This window comes from Anomaloglossus baeobatrachus, chromosome 4 (assembly GCF_048569485.1).
Source record: "Anomaloglossus baeobatrachus isolate aAnoBae1 chromosome 4, aAnoBae1.hap1, whole genome shotgun sequence".
Taxonomy (NCBI): Eukaryota; Metazoa; Chordata; class Amphibia; order Anura; family Aromobatidae; genus Anomaloglossus; species Anomaloglossus baeobatrachus.
In genome coordinates this window covers 666,344,329-666,366,439 of record NC_134356.1, presented here as the reverse complement: position 1 = coordinate 666,366,439, position 22,111 = coordinate 666,344,329, and the positions used below count along the sequence as shown (strand labels likewise).

Genomic DNA, 22,111 nt, shown 5'->3' with positions numbered 1-22,111 from the left:
TTATGCTATACCAGAGCCCCACACCCCACACTCATCACTCACGAAAGCCCCTGAAAAAACTCCCCGCACACTCCGTACCGCGGAACCCTTTGCCCCTTTACCTTGCCCATCGTAATTCATCCGATATGAACTACCATGTATTAGAAGATTCCCAATAAAAACACTCCAGCGAACCTTCAAAACAAATGCTCCGTCTCCTCCCGCTCGTGCGTGCCGCAATCTTCAGCACCCGTAACCAAGTCTCAAATGACCTCAAATGCGGTGAAAGCCAGACCTCTCCATCCCCCATCCTGAAATTGTGACCACCGGACCTGATGCCACCTGCACCCTCACGGCCATACCGCCATGACACCACCCCATCCATAACTCTGCTCCTCGGCCTCCAGGACATGAACCCACACCCTCCTGGGGACCACGTCACGAACTAACAACACGCTCCAACCCTCCAGCTGCTACACATATTGCTAGTCACTTCTACACTATAACGACCGTCCCCACCACTAGAAAAGGCTAAATACTAAAATTAGTTAACGCACCCGGCTGCCTCCAGAGGACGCCCTCAAATCAGCCGCCACCGTCCTTTTTCGTCGGTCGTCCACGAGGGCAAGCTGCAGCCACCGATGCCTGCTGGGTTCACCCCCTGAGCCAGGAGCACATGCTCTGTTTGGGCAAATTATTACCTCCTCAATGCTGGGCTCTCTCCCCTCTTGGGGGAAAGCACTGCTGCTGGGAGCTGCACCGCTGATCCAGTGCCTGCTCCAAGAGAGACAGCATGCCTCCTGTCTCACCTTCTCACCGCCACCTGCTGTGCCCAGTCCTCCCTGCGGCGGAGGGTCCCTCCTTGCCTCCACCACCTCCAAAAGACCTCACCTTTCTATAATAAATATCACCATTTAACCACATCATGGGTTCCATGACTTTCTAAAACGGGGAAAAAATATTCCAAGTTTGGTGAATAGCAAAAAAAGTGCCATTTCACGATTGTTTGGGGGTTTTCAATTTGCCATGTTCACTGTATGGTCAACTTGACCTGGTATTATGATTCCTCAGGTCGGTACGATTTTGTAGATATCCAACATGTATAGCTTTACTTTTATCTAAGTGGTGAAAAAACATTTACAAGTTTGTCCAAAAAAAAGTATTGCACTTTTGTCGCCATTTTCCGAGACTCGTATCGTTCTCATTTTTCAGGATCTGGGGCTCAAGGACAACTCACTTTTTGCACCTTGAGCTGACGTTTTTTATTATGATATTTTTACGTAGATATAATGCTTTGATCGCCTGTTGGGCATCTCAATGCAATGCTGTGGCAACAAAAAAAAATGTAATTTTGAAGTTTGGATTTTTTCTCGCTTTGCCGTGTACTGATCAAATTAATTGATTTTACATTTTGATAGATCAGGTTTTCTAAATGTGGTGATACCAAATATGTGTATTTTTTTAGAATTATTATGTTTATTTTTGTTTTATTATTAGTTTATTTTTCATAATTTTTAAACTTTTTTTACATTTTTTAATGATTTTACTAGTCCGCCTAGCGGACTTTATGCCACCAGTGTCCGATTGCTTCTCCTGATCAGAGCGATGCTTCAGTATCCCTCTGATCAGGAAAAATGCTGTGCAACTGTGAGTGCCGGAATTCCCAGAAAAAACAAGATGGCAGCAAAAGGGGTCATCATCTGACCCGCTCTGTTATGCCACCCTACTGGCACCCCATGATTGCATCAAGGAGCTGTCGATGCTGGCAGGGCACAGCGTGAGTCTGACAGCATGATTTAAGGGGTTAATAGGCATGGGTGGATCTCCAATCCACCCGCACCTGTTAGCTGTACATATCTGCTGATTGGATCAGCAGACATGTATGGGGAATAATGCGGGCTTGCCGTACATTAAAGGGACAGATGCGGCCTAGAACCTTGGTCGTAAAGTGGTTAACCCCTTTCATGCCATAGCCATTTTCCATTTTTTTGCTTTCGTTGCTTCCTCTCCTCCTTCTTCCAAGAAAAATAACTTTTTTATTTTTCTGTCAACATGTTTTTTCTGGAAAGACTTGTAATTTTAAATAACACAATTAATTTTACCATATAGTTTAGTGGAAAATGGGAACAAAATTCCAAGTGCTGTGACATGTTAAAAAATGTGCAATTCCCCAATGGTTTTCTGGGGTTTTTTATTTACTATATTCACTAAGGTAAAACCGATCTGGCAGTATAATCTCCAGGTCAGTATGAGTACATAGATACCAAACATGTATAGTTTTGTTGTATTTTTTTTTTTATTTAATTGGCAAAAAAAATGAAAAAATCTGAAATTTGTAAGAATTTTTTTTTGTTTTGTTGCCATTATCTGAAAACCATATAGCTTTTATTTTTGGGTATCTGGGGCTAAGTGATGGCTTATTTTTTTTTGCACCCTGAGCTGACATTTTACTGATACCATTTTGGGGTAGATATAAGGTTTTAATCGCCTCTTATTGTATTCTATTGCAATGTTATTTACCGATATGATTAATTTAGTTTAAATTTTGATAGATCAGACATTTCTGAAAGTGGTGATACCAAATATGTATATTTTTTAATAAAATTGTATAGTCTGGTGATTTGAAAGTCTGTGTTTTATATTTTTTTCATATTTTAAAAAAACTGTTGTTTTTTTAATTTTTTACTGTATTAACTAATCCCGTTATCGGACTTGAAGCTGCAATCATCGGAACGCTTGGGCTGTACAGAGTAGTATTAGCATCAGCCCCGCTCTGTACAGCAGAAATCACAATCTCCTATGACTGTCACTCACAGCCGGTGTTCACAGGAGGACTGTAATGACAGACAGAGGGTCATCTGCTGACCCCCAGCTGTCTTGACAACCTATCCCCGCCGGTAAGTGTTAAATGTCACTGGCAGTGACTAACAACGAGATTTAATTGGTTAACATCATGGACAAATCTCCAGTATAACCATGGCTGTTAGAGGCACATGACAGCTGATTAAAGGAAACCTGTCACTGGATGCTTATAATACTCACCTAATAGTTGGTGGAGAGCAGAGTGGCCGGATGGGCGTCTCCATTCTCCGGGTCCCGCACCTCCTCTTTCGGCCATCTTTGTCCTCCTTCTAAAGCTAGTGTGAATGACGCGTTCTACGTAATACACAAAAGCCAACATTGAGGTCCTGCGCAGGTGCACTTTGACCTGCCCTGATAGAGCAGGTCAAAGTATTGTAGTGCGCCTGGGCAGGACCTCAATGCCGGCTAGTGTGGATGACGTAGAATGCGTCATCAACACTAGCCCATCCGACCAGTCTGCTCTGCACCGACCGCTAAGTGAGTATTATGAACATCCAGTGACTGGTCGGATGGGCATCTTCATTCTCCAGCTCCCGCGCCTTCTCTTTCGGCCATCTTTGTTCTCCTTCTGAATCTAGGGTGGATGACGCGTTGTATGTCATCTATGTTGCGGGTGGCGGGGCGCTGCGCTCGCTAACGCTCGGGTCCGCCGCTGCTGCTGCTGCTGTTCGGTGGCTCGAGCGGCGCTCCTCGCCCGTGAGTGAAAAGGGGGTGGTTTGGTTATGGGATTTAGTCCGTGACGCCACCCACGGGTTGTGGTGAAGATGGGCACCACCGCTGCTGGTGACGGGGATCCCGGGAGCGATGGTAGGGAGCAGCTGGGATGTTGTTTTCCCCCTCCGTGGGTAGGGGTTGGTGGTCCCGGGGCCCGGTGGTGTGACGGGGAGGCAGGGTCGGTGAGGTGCAGGGTTGCAGGGACAGCGCGGCGCGGTGCCGGATGGCACGGGTGTACTCACTCAGCAAGAGATGCACAAAGTCTCTGGTAAACCAAACGGCTGGATGGACGGGTCCCGCAGCCGGCTGCTGTGTCTCTCCCCGGACAGGTGATGGTGGCTGTCTCTCCCTGCACCTTTGTGTACTGTGTTGACTCCAATGGCTTCCCAACGGTAGTCCGCTCCCCGGTGTATAGATACCGGAGGAGCCTGTTTTGCCCGCAGGTGCTGGCCCTTGGATTTCTAGCCATTGGCGGTGGCTGTATATCCTCCCGGTGTGAGCGGTTGCCTTCAATCGGGACTTGGTTGTTAGGGAACCCCGGGGGTTCCTGTCACATTCGGATTTGACTATTGACGGCAGCTCCAAGCCTGGTCGGGGTCCAATGGCCCTGCCTGTGTGTGCTTAGCTTCACTCCGTTCCTCGGTCCGGTACCGGTGGGCCACGCCCAGCCCCGGTCCTTACGGCTCTGCGGAGTTCCACCAACTCCTGCAGACGGCCACCACCATCTGCCAACCTTGCTGTCAGTGCCTGGGCTCCGACCCAGACACCTGCAGTATGTGACCTCTCTCTGTCACCTCCTGAATTCGACTCTTCCAAACTTCAACTCTCCCTGCTTTTTCCCGCCTCCAGGCCTGCGAACTCCTCGGTGGGTGGGGCCAACCACCTGGCTCCGCCCCACCTGGTGTGGACATCAGACCCTGGAGGGAGGCAACAAGGGTTTTGTGTCTGACTAATGTAACTGTCCGGGGGTGGGGGTGTGTGCGTGTTTTGTCTGTGGCTACCTGGCTAGTCCAGGGCGCCACATCTACGCTAGCCGACATTGAGGACCCGCGCAGGCACACTACAATATTTTGATCTGCCCTACTCAAATAAATGGCGCCCAGATTCGGCACATGTACAGATTGAGATCAATTAAATTGAGCAGATTTGAGCCCAATCACAAGCCAAGATCTCATCTGCACATGTGCCACCTCCACCATTTTCCTTAAGTCCACTGGCGGAAGATCAATGGGCATGTGCACAGATGAGGTCTTGAGCTGAGAGCTCCATCTGCGCACGCGCTGACTTCGGGCGTCATTATTTGAACAAAATCCAGTCCAGCTCACCTCCGCCTGACATCCAAGTGTTGAGCCTGGAAATCGGTCCTGCCACGGCCGTTTCAAACATCCAAAAAGAGCCGGAATATATTTTCTCTTTGGTCATTATTTGAACCCGCACCGCTGACAATCAGGATGGTGGCCCCTCCTTCACCGCCCGCAGCGCAGCAGAGCCCACAGCGCAGCAAAGCCCACAGCACACCACTAGCAGTACATCCCACCCCTGCCTCCTGTGACCCCACTCCACCACCCCCCGGTAAGCTATATTCAGCTTATAAGACGCACCCCTCATTTTTCACCTAAATTTTGGGGAGGAAACATGCATCTTATAATCCAAAAAATAAGGTATATCACACAACATTCAGATCATTACAAATCGCTGTGTTAATGGTTGATCAACTAGAATCATTGGGAAAGTTTGTAAAGTTTACTTAATTCATCTTTAGAGCCAATACTGGAGATAAGAAGTACTCCACCGTGCCCATTGTAAACTGTTGGATATCTAGAGCATGTTCCACTCTTTTCAGTTGCTTTGCTCTCTGGTGAATAAATATATTTGTACATACTCACAGTAATAAGAAGCGATTGATGATGTGAAGCTGTGTTCAGTGTCAGCCGGACTGTTCCCTCTTCTCCAGTTATACCTCGCACCATTCCTGGTTCAGCCACCACTGGGACCTTTATTGCCGGAGAACCATCAGGATTTGCTACAAAAACCTTTGGAAAAAAAGAAAGTCATAGAAAGACTTTCAGTATATATCGCCATTTTGTAAATTTATATGAATACACAAGAGAATGTGATAAATAACCTTGCAGTAATCGAGCAAAAAAATCATAGTTAGCCTGAATTTATATTCATCAAAATTTCATTAAATCTTCTCCAAGACATATCTACAGTATGCGAAGCAAGTATAACACGGCACAAATTTTGTAAGTAAATATATTTCTAAAGGTGCTATTGATATGAAATTGTGACTAGATGTCAGTAACAACCCATCCAATCTACACAGGCAAAGAAATCAAACCATAAATGTCCATAAATTAAGTTATGTGTAATAATGGGAAATGATACAGGAGGAAGTATTGAACATGATTACTGAAATTTAATTAATTTTTCGTAAAAAATCCTTTGTTGGTGATGAAGCTCCAAGACTAGTGATGGGCGAACCTGAATTGTAAAGTCCGGGGTTTGTACCACATACTTCATGTCCGTGTACAGACTCCTAACATAGACTTCTCAAGGAAGTCCGTCTCACTGTTTGGATTCGGCCATCCAGATAATTTAAAAAAAAAGTAAAAGTAAAGAAAATAAGGATTAAAGCAGGACAGTTATATTTACCGACCTTCCCCGCATCTGTAACACTACTTCCAGGTCTGATAATTAACTCTCATACATATTCACTGCTTTCACCACCTATCATTAGTCCCGGCTTCTGATTGGTTGCAGTCAGACCGTGACCCCACCCTGTGTGACAGCGTCTGTGATTGGTTGGAATCACACATGCTGCCTGTATGTCTATACTGTTTAAAAATAAATAAATAAAAAAATTGGCACAGGCTCCCCCCATATTGGGATACCCAGCACATATAAAGTATATGGCTACAGGCTGCGACCCTAAGCCGTGTGTTTATCTTGGCTGTGTATCAAAACAAGAGGAACCATATGCGGCTTTTTTTAAATTGTTTAAATAAATATTTTTAAAAAATCAGCTTGCAGGCTCCCCCAATTTTCATACCGAGCTATGATAACGTCGATAGCTGGGAGCTGGTATTCTCAGGCTGGGGAGGCCCATGGTTATTGGGTCCCCAGGCTAAAAATATCAGCTTGAAGCCGCCCATAATTGTCAGATCCATTAGATGTGACAATTCTGAAACTATACCCGTCTCATCCCGATTGGCCTGGTGCAGTGGCAATCGGGGTAATATAAAAGATTAATGAAACCCCCCTTACTAATCCTGTAAGTTAAAAAAAATAAACAAAAACACCAAAAAAATCCTTTATTTGAAATGAAATACAAAAAACACCCTCTTTCTCCAATTCATTACCCACCGAGGTCCAAACGTAATCCACACTGGTTATTTCTTTTAGCCGGTTCACGTCTTTAAAAGATTCAAATGGTTAAAAAAAAAAAAAACATGTACAGCAAGTCATTGTAATGCTGCGTCTGGCTCAAAACTCGCCAAGTGTCAGGACAATAAAGTCAGACACTCCACACAATGCTGCATTTGAGTTGCACAAACAGGCTCAGGTGTCAACCAACTGTGCTCTTGGCAATCGGGCTTGCATGAGTTATTTTCTGCTAGCCTCTGGATTACTGCTGGAGTCACATGTTGCAGGAGACCTATCACAGTTGCCTTCACCCTTTTTAAGATGGTGGAGTCTGTTCTCCCATGTTGATGATAGCTTTGTGCGATCATGGTCCTTATACTTTGTTATCCAGTTTCTGTGAACTTCTGTGAGCTGTTTGGTGTGTCGTGGAAATACTCTTGTTGTCTGATTATTTCCTCCCTTCCTTTAGTTTCCTCCTGATCAAGTATTGCCTATACCTCTATGTGTAATTGCTGTGAATTTGAGTTTTGTTTTTTCCCCTGTCTGTTTATTTGTGTGGGATTTACCACTTGTCTTGACCCTCTCCTGGGTGGGATGAGGGAGGTCACTAGAACAGGGTTGTTCAGGAGTTAGGGCAAGGAAGGCACCCAAACACCGTCACCTTCAGACTTATCGTAGGGATCATGGTCAACCAGGGTTCCGCTAGCTTGAGGGTCAGTTTAGAGATCCTGTCACATCCCGTGACAGTCATTTTGACATTGCTGTGCATATGTTCAGTATTTTAGTACCTTTTCAGTTGGGTTTCACCCTGGAGCCACCAGAAAGAGACATGATGTGTGTATATAGAGTGGTGCATGGCAATAGTCATGGGTGAGGGTGTAAGGGGTGGGCAGACCCCTTACAAAGAGGTGCAGTGTTTCCCCCTGAAGATACCCCCGCTGGGGTAGACAAAGCTGTTGATGTTTTATGTTGATGTTTTATTGTAATTGCACTGTTTTAGTGGGTTTCCCCTAGTGGCCGGGTGGGACGGCTGTCCCCATAGAAACTGTACAGGAGGGAGGAGGAGCCGGCAGCTTAGGGAAAAGGGAGTGGTGTGTGTGTTGAAGGCAGTTGAGTCCGGGACGGGAGAGAAGAAGCAGAAGGGGCAGAGTGTGGGAGCTGGGTGAACAGGAAAGCGAGAGAAAAGAAGAGAAGTGTCCTCAAGTGTGAAGCAGTATTGGTGTGGGTCCAGTCTGTGTTAGCCGGAGTGGGAGCCTAGGTGAAGTGGAGTAGCCGGGCACATCCCCACTAGAGGAGACGTCCAGAAAAGGTTTTCCACAGCAGGAGTTGTGAAACCATCTGATTATTGCCTCTGTTTTTGGAAGAAGTGTACAATAAACATGCCTTCTGGTTCAACCGACCTACGTCTGCAAAGTGTCTGTACATCTGACGGCGTTATCTGCACCACCACACTCTGCTCCACCAAGTCGTCTCCTGTCCCAGTGACGGCGGAGCCAGGGGTAAGCTTGCTAGAAAAAGGGGCCACGACTACAATCCCCGAGGCGCCCCTGGCAGCCCGTTACATGAGGCGTAGTCGGCAGGATCCGGATTATTGGCGAAGGGTCCCGATTCCATGGTGGGAAGAACAAGTGGTGCCTAAGGCGTTGGACTGGGCACAAGATGGCGGCAAGATGGCCGCCGTCTTCACGAACACAGTGAGCGCGCGAAGAATTGGCGCCAAAAGAAGAGCCTGGGGCTGGCCGGTGAAGAAAAAGAAGTGCGGAGTGCGCCGCTCAAAGAGGGGAGGTGCTGGCCCCAGGATGCTGATGAAGACATGTGAAGTGGGCGGCGTTACAGAAAAAAAGAAGAGCCGCCTCGGCCGGGTCGATTTGATGTGCGAGACTGGGGGTGGAGTGTATCCAAGGGCGGGAAAAGAAGGCCCGCCTCCACCTTCCCCAGCATCTCCACCTGCCCCGGCGCCATTGCAAGAAACGCCAACCCAGAGACCGACTCCGAGCGAGATGGAGACCCCGAGAAAACAGCATGCTGCAGTGGGCGCGCTGGTAGCAACCAGCCTGGGGAGAGGACGCCTGAAGCAGACTGCGGCCGCGGAAGGACTTACCCTTAACCTACCGGCTGTGCCAGGAGGATCGGAGTGGCCCACAAAAGTAACGTGGGTCACTTCCTGGGATGCCGCGACCGGTGAGACCTTGACTGAAGTCCGGGCCACCTACAAGGCGCAGCTACGGCCGGGAAGCGAAGTCCTGGGAGCACCACTCCAGTGTCCGGAGGTGTTCACGCCAGTCGAGGTGGGACCTCCAACCCACACAGCAGTTCCGGCCCCGGAAGAGCAACATGCCCGGGAGCTAGAAGAAGATGAGTGGGGATTCTTTTGGGAGCCGGTAAAGCCGACGCCCCTGACTTAGCGAAAGTCCCCACCGCCTGAACCCAATTCGGTGCAGGAAAGGTTACTGGCCGAGACCGTGACCCGCGAGATGATGGCCGGTCCCCTTAGCGACGAGTTTGATTGGCAGTGCACCGTTGGCACCGTGGTCAAATTCAATCAGGCGGAGGGCTATGGATTCATTGAGGACGAAGAGACCGGTGACCATTTCTTCTACAACCGGGTTAACCTGGACATTGAGGGCTTACCACAACGCCTTCATACGCTGTACCCGGGAGAAAAGGTGAAGTTCCGGAGAGAGGTGGGATGCCGGGGCCTATTTGCCGTGGGAGTGACCCGGATGCCCACGGCACAAGAGGCCGCACAGTGGCAGCAAGAGATCGAATGGGAAGAGTGTCAGTACCGGAGACGTACACAACAGAGACCGGTGCTGGCTGAGATTTCCCGGCCGAGAAACACTCTGGCGGTGTCGCCAGAAGTCATGACAGGACGGAGTGCTGACCCAGAAAAGGGGACGCCGGCGGTGTTAGCGATCCACCAGAGCATGGTCACACACCCGGTGATCGTCGTGGGTAGTCCCCAGCCGTCCCGTTCAGCGACCCCATCACCCCTGTCGGGGGTTGAAGAAGCAAAACCAGAGACAGAGGCGCCAGAACCACCAGTCAACTACGAACCGTTCCGGAGGCTGCGCCGCTTGCCAGGTCAGTCCCTTTCCGATTATGTGAGGGCTCAGCGGGCCGAATGGCAGCGCGCTTACCACCCCGTGTGACCCGTAATGACCGGAGGTAATGGACCTGTTTGTGTTGAGTACCGGCATTGTTAAAACAGCCGGAAAAGTTCCACAGTTTGCAACCATGTTTAAGCTACCGAGCCCGGAAGGAGCCTGATGCTGGACTGAGCCAGGGGCTCCCTCTGTGTTGTTAACGGAGACTTTACTGTTTGTACTCCTACCTACAAAGACCGGGAGTGCTGTTACGGCCTCCGGGCACACTGTCTACAAAGACCGGGAGCTCCCAGGAGGGACTCCGGGCGCAGAACTTGTGCGCTCAGTGGTTGACTTTGGTTATGAAGGTTTTAAAGTTTTATTCCAAGTTTGTCTTGCTGCTAAATTGTGTTTTACAGGTTCGAGCCTTGCCGGGAGGCTTAGGCAGAAAGAGGGGAGGAATGTAAGGGGTGGGCAGACCCCTTACAAAGAGGTGCAGTGTTTCCCCCTGAAGATACCCCCGCTGGGGTAGACAAAGCTGTTGATGTTTTATGTTGATGTTTTATTGTAATTGCACTGTTTTAGTGGGTTTCCCCTAGTGGCCGGGTGGGACGGCTGTCCCCATAGAAACTGTACAGGAGGGAGGAGGAGCCGGCAGCTTAGGGAAAAGGGAGTGGTGTGTGTGTTGAAGGCAGTTGAGTCCGGGACGGGAGAGAAGAAGCAGAAGGGGCAGAGTGTGGGAGCTGGGTGAACAGGAAAGCGAGAGAAAAGAAGAGAAGTGTCCTCAAGTGTGAAGCAGTATTGGTGTGGGTCCAGTCTGTGTTAGCCGGAGTGGGAGCCTAGGTGAAGTGGAGTAGCCGGGCACATCCCCACTAGAGGAGACGTCCAGAAAAGGTTTTCCACAGCAGGAGTTGTGAAACCATCTGATTATTGCCTCTGTTTTTGGAAGAAGTGTACAATAAACATGCCTTCTGGTTCAACCGACCTACGTCTGCAAAGTGTCTGTACATCTGACGGCGTTATCTGCACCACCACACTCTGCCCCACCAAGTCGTCTCCTGTCCCAAAAGTGACGGCGGAGCCAGGGGTAAGCTTGCTAGAAAAAGGGGCCACAACTACAATCCCCGAGGCGCCCCTGGCACCCCGTTACAAGGGTTTGACCACAGACAACCTGGTACCCCACATGAAAAACATGGTCCTGGCTGGGTGCATGGACTTTTATAGTGTAAGCCATACCTCTTAAGTTGCCATTGCCTTCAGCAGGCCAGGACTGGTTAACGGATCAGACTGAGACAGAGACCACAGTTCATTTTTAACAACAGGTCTTTACTTGACAGTTTTCACAGTTTCTCAGTTTCAACTTCACACAAAAGATAGCGGGCACATATCTTTAAGACAGTTTCACTTCTACAGCTAATTTTTAGCCACAGTACTAGTTCCCACTGAGTTGTTCCTGTTTTTTCTGGTCTTCTGCATCCCAGCACAACTCAGTAAAATCTGTAATAGTCACTATCCCGTATACATGGCTTTACATCTCTTCTCATCTTAGAGGAGGTGGTACAGGAGATCTAACTACTAAGGCTAGAATAGAGCTTTGTGCTCCCAAATGCCTCCATGTGAAGGTCTCTTTTCCCAGTAGGGGAGGGGGTAGGTGATTTGCCATAGAGTCAGTGAGGAGCCTTTCGCTCACAGACACTCAGGAGAATTCTGCCCGGGAAGGTCTCCTTAATCACAAATTAGTCCATTCCGACCTGTTACCTCTCTGGCTTGGGTCTTTGTCACTACCATCTCTCAATCTGTGTCTCGGTCAACACTCTTGAATCACACTATGTAACTCTGGTCTCTTTGTTACAGTTGCCACAAATCACCCCCTACATGTGGCCTTGAAGACTTCTCAGACTGGGATAGTCACTAGCGAGGCCCTATCTGAAGTCTAGAAGGAAAATATCACTTAGGCCTAAGACACACGGCATGAAAATCAGAGCGATTGGGATGCAATAAAACATCGCATTCCACTCGGACCAATATTTGCTTGCATGTCAACACCCATGAGTGATTATTTTCTTAGCCCTAATGGGACCAAGAGAACAATCGCAGCATGATGCGATTGTAATACGATCCAGGTTTCTCTCGCATCCATTCAAGTCTATGGGGCGAGAGAAAAATCGCACTGCACTCGCAGTACACCGGTGTACCGCGAGTGCAAAGCAAGAATGGCAATAGCCAGCTACGGAGGAGAGAGGGAGATAAATCCCTCACTCTCCTCCGCAGCACCGGCCCGCCCCTCCTCAGAGCCGGTCGACCCCCCCGCAGCTGAGGTCTGATCACATGATCAGACCTCAGTTGTAGTGACACTTGCATGACACTCGGCTCCTGCTGGGCTGCCAGCGTGAGCTGAGTGTCATGTGAGGATCGCAGTAGATCCCCATCTGGCCCTGGCCTTACCCTGAGGACTAATTCCTGGCATCGTGTGCTAGTCCCAACACCCAACTAGTTCTGAATTTGTTGTCTGTTACTGGGCAGAATACTCTTACTTAAGATCCTACATATAACACTGCATATACCTTACATTATACATGCAAACATTACTGTATATCATACATTATGCAGATCACAATAAATTACATGACGTCACACACTGTATACAACACTATTACAGTTTACTCAATACTTTATATACAATTCACTTAACAATACAATGGTGCGATTGGGGTCTTCAAGGAAGAACTCGACTACAAGTCCACCACCTCCTTACATGTATATACCCTTAATCTGAGTTATCAGTAGGGTGAGTAACTATTTAAATTACCTAGGGCAGCATGAACACCAAATAGGGCCCTTATAATAGGGTATGTAGTTTAACGTTCTGTACTGGTTTGTATTATAGGATCAGTAGATACAAAAAAATAGTTTTGACACTACCTACAGACCTTGCAGTATACAGAGCTACCACTCTGACCATAGGAAAACAAGGTGCTAGATGTGATGTTTGACACCACAGAGTAGTGATTCTAGTCACTCGGTGGCGCTGGATGGAAAACAGGACATTATGTAGCATAGTATGAGGTTTGTCACTAGATGGCGCTGGAATCACTAGCTTAGAGAGTAAGCAGAGAGAAAGTCAGACAAGCAGGGATCAGATACCAGGAGGACATGACAGCACACAGGAAGCAGGCAGAAACAAGGTCAAGATACAGGCCGAGGGTCAGGATACCAGGAGAGTACGTATGATTTACAGGGAGCAAGCAGAGACAAGACCAGGAGGAGGTCCGAGGTCAGAAGCCAGGAGGTAACAACAAGGTCAAGGGAGTGAGCGATGCAGAATCAGTAACAGTCCAGGGTCAAGTAGCGAAGACCAGAACCATACACAAAAAGGAGCTGAAAGCACTTACTGCGGACCCAGGCAATACGACTGGACTCGTTCCAAGCGAGCATGCTCCTTATAAAGCAGAGCAATTACCCGAAAAAAGGAGCATGTGAGCAAGCCCTTCCCAGCACTAGAGACGGACCCGATGCAGAGAAGCAACTAGTCCACAGGAGTGCAAAATAGCCGAGCATCTCAAGGCAAAAGGGTCTGTGCGGAGAAGCAAAACATCACGTCACGGAACCCAAGGTGCAGCGCAAATCAGAACCGCGACACTAGACTTGTAAAGTCATCAATAATCCATAATGAGAGAAGAAAAATCAATTGATGATGGTGATGGTGAGTGCAACTTGATTTTGATTCTCTCATTGTGGATTATTTTTGCATCTGTACCTTGTACTCTCATAGATAACATTTGACAAAAAAGGGTCACGTACCTTAAGGTCATAGGGCATTCCGGGCTTAAAATACTTGGAGGTTTTGGTAAACAAAACTTTATACGGTGATTTCACAATGGTAATATCTGCCAGTTCACTTTCCACAATGTCACTGCCTAAAAGGAAGACAAGAATCCAAGGGGGTTAATGCAAAACTGCATGAGGGAAATGGATGACCCCTGCAATCACTTTCAGATGTTATTTGTATTGTCTTGAAAAAAAAGTTTAACCTGTGTATTATATACAGAAAATCTCAATCCTCAACATGGATAACAACTATATTTGGAGCCATTTTCCTATTCTTACATAATAGAGTTGAGTAAATCGATTTCACACAATTCAAATTTGTGTTGAATTTTTAGAAATCTTCTAAACATGGTGAATTTGAGCAATTTGCTCCACGTACAAAGGTTTATCTTCTTCACACCCAACACCCCCCTTCATATTGCACTTTTAATGTTCCTTTTTGCCTACCCTTGTTCCAAGAGCCTCATGAAGGGTTGTTTTTTGTGGCTCAAGTTGGACTTTTGGACGACACCATTCATTTTACCCCATATTGTACTGGAAAACGGGAAACAGATTCCAAGTGCGGTGAAATTGAAAAAAGTGCAAGTCCAAAAGTGGCTTATTTTTTGTCTTGAGCTGGCGCTTTTATTTATACAATTTTTGGGTAGATGAGATGTTTTAGTTGCCTGTTATTGCATTTTAATGCAATGTTGTAGTGACCAAAAAAAATGTAATTTTGGCGTTTGGAATATTTTTCTCACTACACCCTTTACAGATCAGATTAATTGATTTTATATTTGATAAATTGGGCGCTTATGAACGTGTCGACAGCAAATATGTGTGCTTTTTATTTATTTGTTATTGTTTTATTCTGAATGGGGAAAGAGGGGTGATTTGAACTTTTATGGGGGTTTTTTATATCTTAATATTTATTAGAACTCTCTTTCTACATCTTTTATTTATTATACTAGTCCCCGCAGTGGACATAATGGCTACACTCTGATTGCTTTCCCTGATCAAAGCGATGCTTCAGCATCTCTCTTATCAGGAGAAATGCTGTGTTCCTATGATGGCCAGAACTCTGCCTAAACGTGATAGAAAAATTGAATCTAGAGAAAAATAAGGACCATCTGGCCTGCCTTGGGTGTCAACTATTTGGCAGATTTTCTTTGATATAAAGAATTTCTTGGAGAAAAGGGAACATGGCCGCAAGTTGGTCAACATTTTGGGACCTTGAGGCAATAGAGCCCCTACCTCAAGTTCAGAAGCATCCACTTAGAAAATGATTGGCTTCTGGAGATCATGTTGGAAAGAGACCAGAGCGGACATAAAACACTTTTTCAATTTATCAAGGCCCCAACAGCATTCGGAGATAAACGCAAAGCTCTACCACCTTCCATATGAGATCAGTGAACGGTTTGACAATCTGAGAAAACTCCTAATTCATTTTCTGTAGTATCCAAGTCAAGCAAAGTCCAGCACCAGTGACAAGTATCTGTATTATAAAGCTGCCTGAAATATGAGCTCTGGGATAGAGCAGTGGTGCTCAACCTGACATAATAGTTTCCAGAATGTCCATTAATAAAAAGTAAAAAGTGGCACTCATCAAAATGAAAACATCGTTTATTGAATAAATATCATTAAAAGCAGAGGGGGGGGGGGGAGAATACAGGAGACTTCCGGACAAAGGCAGCCATTTTGCGTGTGTTCCAGGACCTTTGGAAATGCGATCGCTCGTGGATTGTCAGCTGTCATCTGGATATCTCTTGCATTCCTCCCACCCTCTGCTTTTTATGATGCATATTCAATAAAGGACATTTTCATGTTGGTGAGTGCCACATTTTAACTTCAGTTTTTTTGGTGAGTGCCACCTTTTCACTTTAGATACAATTTTCTGCCAGCGAATGCAGATTTGGTGCAGAAATGTCTGCACCAGATTTCTGCACCAAATTTGAATCTACTGGCAGAAAATTAAACTAAAACTGCATCAAAACTGCATTTCGTTTATACAGTATTCTACAATGTTGTATGTATGTGCCCAGGCAGCTCTGTATAACAAAAAAAAGAGCTTTTATTATACTCACCTATGGGGTGGTCCAGTCCAATGAGTGTCACTAGTGTTGATCCGGCGACCCTCCTATCTTCTTGCACTTGGCGCCGTTTTTTTCTTACTTTGTGTGGACGATGCACCCTACATCATCCACACAGTGTCTTCCATTGTGCTCCTGCACAGGTGCACTTCCTTACACGCTGCTGCAAGCAGAGCAAATAACTGTAATGCACAGGTATGGGAAAAGGTCAAAGCATGCCAGCGCATTCGCACTACAATACTTTGCGCTGTCCTGAGCAGAGCAGGGCAGGGAAAAGTGCGCATGCGCAGGAGGGCAATGAAGGATACTGTGTGGATGATGTACGACACAACATCCGCACAAAGCAAAGAAAGAGGACAGCGATCACAAGCAAAAAGAACGTGCTGGATCAAGACCAGAGATGCTCAACTAACCATGCCGCCCTGCAGGTGAGCATAATAAAAGGTCTTTTTTATATATTACAGATCAGCCTGGTATCTTATAAACAGTATTTTAGAATGCTGTATATAAGAGCTTACTGGTGTTAGTCACAGCTTATAGGGGACAAATTTTCTTACAGGTTCCCTTTAAGCCAATTATCATAAGAACTAATATTTAGATATGACTTAATGGAAAAAGGTGACGGAGACTCCATCTGTTGGTTCCTCCGATACATTCACTCCATATATTTGGGAAATCATTTATATGATCATGTTTTCGTAGGTACCCAGATTAACTTTTTTCAAATAAATATTTCTTACCTTAACCTAAGTAAAAAAAATAATATATATATATATATATATATATATATATATAAAAAAAAAATTAAATCAAAATCTGAGAAAATGTTCTTAGGGTGCATGCCCATGATAAGTGTTAGCAGCATTTTGGATGCAATGTCTTTTCACTGTATCCAAAATGCTGCACTGTACAGTACAAGCACAGTGGATGGAATTTAGAGAAATCCCATGCCCCATGCCCACTGTGCTTCTTCTCTACTCTGCGTAAACCTGCAGTATGTCAATTTATTCTTGCAGAGATGTGAGTGTTCCAAGCGGGAGAACAGAGTGAAAATGCGCTGTCAGTGACCCGGACTGTGCACACGGACAGCGCATTCTCCTGCACAGTACACTAAATCTCCAGAAGAGAAATTACGCAATGTCCAGAACTCAAGGAAGCCTGGTCGTGGGCACAAACCCTGATGACCAAGCCTGGTACATTGTAGACAATTGTAGATGTGATAACTGAAAAACGTGTAGATTGATTCGATATCTCCATACTCACCAGCAGGAGTGATGATTGAAATCGACATAGATAACGTGTGCTGCAACATCTCATCATCAGTTTTTAAGTACTTAACAAGATTTGTTCTCGACAACACGGCAACTCCTTTTCCATCACTAATCTAATGGGAAAAAAATGGTCATTAAAAAAGAATTGGACTTTCAACAAACTTTGGATAAATTAATAGTACACACAAATGTAAGAAATTTTGTAATAAATGTTATTAGAGAATTGTGCTTCCTTCTCCACTTAAGGCTACTTTACACACTGCGATATCGGTCCCGATATCGCTAGTGTGGGTACCCGCCCCCATCTGTTGCGCGACACGGGCATATCGCTGCCCGTGCCGCACAACATCGCCCACAGCCGTCACACATACTTACCTGTCCGGCGACGTCGCTGTGACCGGCGAACCGCCTCCTTTCTAAGGGGGCGGTCCGTGCGGCGTCACAGCGACGTCACTGAAACGTCACTGAACCGCCGCCCAATAGCAGCGGAGGGGCGGAGATGAGCGGGACGTAACATCCCGCCCACCTCCTTCCTTCCGCATAGCGGCCGGGAGGCAGGTAAGGGTAGCTTCCTCGTTCCTGCGGCGTCACACGCAGTGATGTGTGCTGCCGCAGGAACGAGGAACAACCTCGTTACTGCTGCAGTAACGAGATTTGAGAATGGACCCCCATGTCGCCGATGAGCGATTTTGCACGTTTTTGCAACAATGCAAAATCGCTTATCGATGTCACACGCAACGGCATCGCTAATGCGGCCGGATGTGCGTCACGAATTCCGTGACCCCAACGACTCCGCATTAGCGATGTCGTAGCGTGTAAAGCCCGCTTTAGTTGTCTTCTTTTTCTCCTCCCTTTGCTTCTTGATCTCACCATCCATTCAAATAATACAGCTCAATGTTATCTTGTAGAGAGGATGGATTATCAGCTGACTGATGTCAGGATAAACAGCCTATTATACGGTATGGAGAGGGGAGCAGAGTTAGAAAAAAGGCAGAGAGAGACACAGACAGACTATGCTGAACTTTCACATCTATACCCATCTATACTGCTGTTTACTGTCCTCCATGCTTCTGTCTGTATGCTAACTTAATAACAATGCAAATAACAATTGATTTTTATGGAATCTACGGCGTACCGGAAAATCTGAAGAGCGCTGAGGATAAGCACCTCTGGCTCTGTCCACATGGCTAATTTGTAAATTTGCTATATCATCAGCCTTTGGCTGGAGCAGGGTGAATTCTGTGTCTCCCCCCTCTCCAATCTGATTGGAGCTAGCATCCATGTGACGCTATCCCTCCAATCAGATGTGGAGAGGGGGTGGCTGCCCGCCCTCTTCAAGATGTTCACGGACGCTGAAGATCAAGGTCACGGCCGGTCACCCGATCTGCTGCCATCCGGTAAGGTATTTGCTCCCCTCTGCTGTTTTCCACTCCCTTCCCCGACCTCCGTCGTCCGATTCAACCCCCCCCCACCGACCTCCGCTCCCTCCCACCTGCCCTGTAATCACTGTGCTGCTCCTGCCGCCGGCAATCGGGTCCCCCAGTGCTCACCCCCCCGGCCCCCAGTGCTCGCCCCCCCCCTGCTACCACCGGCGCCATGTCCGCTCCCAGCTGCTAAGCGGGAACACTAGAAAAAAATCTCACACTTACCGGTCTGCAGCCTCCCGGGACACGTGTGATCGGCTTCAGGACCTGCCGGTAATCAGCTGATGCAGTTATGCTACGGCATCAGCTGACAGTCTACGTCCAGCGGTGGGGCCGGCTTTTTACAGCCCAGCTGGTTTAAGCGATCAGGTGATGCTCTGAGGTGACTGCAGCAGCTGATTACCAGCGGCTCCTGGAGCGATCAGACGTGTCCCGGGATTTTGCAGACAGGTGAGTAGTTTTTTTTTTTTTGCACTGACGCATCTGTGGCGCCCTGGACAAGCCAGGACGTCACAGGTACTGCAACAACACACCCCACACCCTGATTAGGCACATCAGTCACACACACAAATCCTTGTTGCCTCCCTTCAGGGGCTGATGTCCACACCAGGTGGGGTGGAGCCAGGTGGTTGGCTCCACCCACCGAGGAGTTCACAGTCCTGGAGGCGGGAAAGGACAGAGAAGAGTGAGGGAGAGTGAAGTGGAAGGAGTGAAGTGGTAGTTGAGGAGCAGACTGACCGTGTCCGGGTACGTGGCCCGGGCACATACAGCAAGGTTGGCAGACGGTGGTGACCGTCTGCAGGAGAGGCCGATTGACGCATAACCGTAAGGACCGGGGACGGGCGGTGGCCCGCCGGTACCCAACCGGGGAGCGAAGAGAAGCCAGCACCATTCGGCAGGGCCTACGGACCCTGACCAGGCTAGGAGTCGCCGTTAAACCGGTCAAATCCATCAGCGACGGGAACCTCCGGGGTTTCCCAGCAGCAAAGACCCGACTGAAGGCAACCGCTCAACCGTGAAGGGAAATACAGCTACCGCCACAGCTAGAGTTCCCAGGGCCAGAGCCTGCGGGCAAAAAGGGGCTCCTCTGGCAAACACACCGCTGGGGAGCGGGCTACCGGTGGGAAGCCATCGGGGCCAAAAAACACATCACAGGTGCAGGGAGAGACAGTCACCGCCAACCTACCGGGAGTGACCACCGCAGCCGCCTGCGGGACCCGTCCATCCAGCCGTTTGTTTTACCAGAGACTCCGTGTACGTTATTGGCTGAGTAAGTACTACCGTGCCGTCTGGCACTGGGCTGCCCCCTGCGACCCTGCACCTCGCCAGACCCCGTCATCCACTTTCAAGTCACCATCACCGGGCCCCGGGACCACCAAAAAAACCCTACCCACGGAGGGGAGAGAAACATCTCGCCTGCTCCCTGTCATCGCTCCCGGGATCCCCGTCCAGAGCAGCGGTGGTGTCCCAACCTCACCACAACCGTGGGTGGCGTCACGGACTGACTTCCCAAACCCCAAAAACTATTCCCCTTTCACTCACGGGCGAGGAGCGCCGCTCGAGTCCCCGTATCCGGCCCACCGCTCGAGCCACCGAGCAGCAGCAACAGCAGCAGCTGAACCCGAGCCGCGAGCAGCGCACCCCCCGCCCGCAACACATCAGCTGATTGTATAAAAGCCGTTTATACAATCAGCTGATGTGTGATGTGATTCATGTCCTTTAACCTGACATCATCTGATCGCTTTGCCTTCCAGCAAACCGATCAGATGATATTGGATCCGGATTGGACAGCGCGGGACCCTTGACCCACGATTACTGCGGAGGGGGGTTCTTTATTTCAATAAAGATGGAGTCACTAATTGTGTTGTGTTTTATTTCTAATAAAAATATTTTCTCTGTCTTGTGTTTTTTTTTTATCTTTACAAGAAATACATGGTGGCCTTGTCTAATATTGGCGTGACACCATGAATTTCGGGCTTAGGGCCAGTTGATAATATACAGCTGGCCCTAACCCCTTATTACCCAGCGAGCCACCCAGCGCCTGGGCCGCTGGAAGAGTTGGATACAGCACCAGAATATGGCGCTTCTATGGAAGCGCCATTTTCTGGGGAGGCTATGGACTGCAATTCGCAGCCGGGGTGCCCAGAGAGCTTGGGCACTCTGTGCTGCGGATTCCAATCCCCAGTTGCCTAGTTGTACCTGGCTGGACACAAAATTTGTGCGAATCCCACGTCATTTTTTTTTCTTAAATTATTTCATGAAATTCATGAAATAATTAAAAAAAGGGCTTCCCTATATTTTTGGTTCTCAGCCAGGTACAAATAGGCAGCTGGGGGTTGGGGGCAGCCCGTACCTGCCTGCTGTACCTAGCTAGCATACAAAAATATGGCAAAGCCCACGTCATTTTTTTTTTTACATTTTACATACGTTTTTGGGCAAAAAACTCCTGCTTACAGTCTTGGCTGAAGGATGCTGAGCCTTGTAGTTCGGCAGCTGCTGTCTGCTCTCCTGCATACACTAGTGGATGAAGTATGCTGAGCCTTGTAGTTCTGCTCCCCCTACCTCTCTCTCCTGCTTGCACTAGTGGATGGAGTATGCTGAGCCTTGTAGTTCTGCCCCCTGCCTCTCCTGCATACACTAGTGGATGGAGTATGTTGAGCCTTGTAGTTCTGCACTCCCTGCCCCTCTATCCAGCATACAGTACCGTATGTAGTATGTAGTAAACTGTGCACAGGATCTCCCGGCAGCACGACAGCAACGACAGCACTCCCTCCCACTCCTCAAACTCGGCCTCCGACTGACCTCCCCACCCTCCTCCTCCATCTTGGTGGCTGCCGGCACCTAACAGCACCCCCCCCCCGCTCCTCGTCTCAGAGATGCGTACCAGCAAATATTTTTTTACAAAAAAAGCACTGGTCGGCATTAATTGGGAATTGGGGAAGTCATATTGGTCTGGTCTATATAGGAGAGCACTTCCTGCCCTGTGGGCACCAGTTGTAATTGTATATCCTTCAGTCTATGTTCCTTCCCTGTTTCCCTGAGCAAGACTTCTGTAGATAGGTTTTCAGGTTTTTTCCTTGCTTCCTGGTTTACACCTAGGGTGGTTGTTTTTTCTTGTTTTGCTTTGTATCTGTTTTCTTGCAGGTGAAGTTTTGTTTCTCTTGTATTGTGAGCATGGGGGTTTCCTATGTGCTAGCTGCCCTGCAGGAAAAGGGATTTTATCCCTGTCTAATTTTGTGTATTTTGTGTTCTTTTTGGTATTTTGTTCTCCCATTATTTACAGGAGTACCTGATATAGTGAGGGTGAGGTTCGACCTCCAGGGCCATTTTTGCTATCAGGAGTTTGGTATTTTTCTACAGGGATTTTGTACTGACCACAATCAGTTCCTTTCCTTTTCTTTCTATCAAGTTAGTTGGGCCTCTCCTTTGCTAAATCTATTTTTTTTATCTGAGTATTGTGTTTTTCTATATCACCGTAATCTTTGTATGTGGGGGGCTATCTACTCCTTTGG

The 22,111-nt window shown here is 47.7% G+C and overlaps 1 protein-coding gene across 1 annotated transcript in view; it reads right to left on the bottom strand.

The window, feature by feature from the left end:
• LOC142302076 (venom factor-like) overlaps window positions 1-22,111 on the bottom strand; it is a 229,470-nt gene that overhangs the window by 169,804 nt on the left and 37,555 nt on the right. The window contains exons 9-11 of the mRNA XM_075343155.1: window positions 17,168-17,288; window positions 13,809-13,924; window positions 5,442-5,588 (exon numbers count right to left, since the gene is read on the bottom strand). Of these exons, the coding sequence (XP_075199270.1) occupies window positions 5,442-5,588; window positions 13,809-13,924; window positions 17,168-17,288 (384 nt within the window). The remainder of the gene's footprint in view (window positions 1-5,441; window positions 5,589-13,808; window positions 13,925-17,167; window positions 17,289-22,111) is intronic.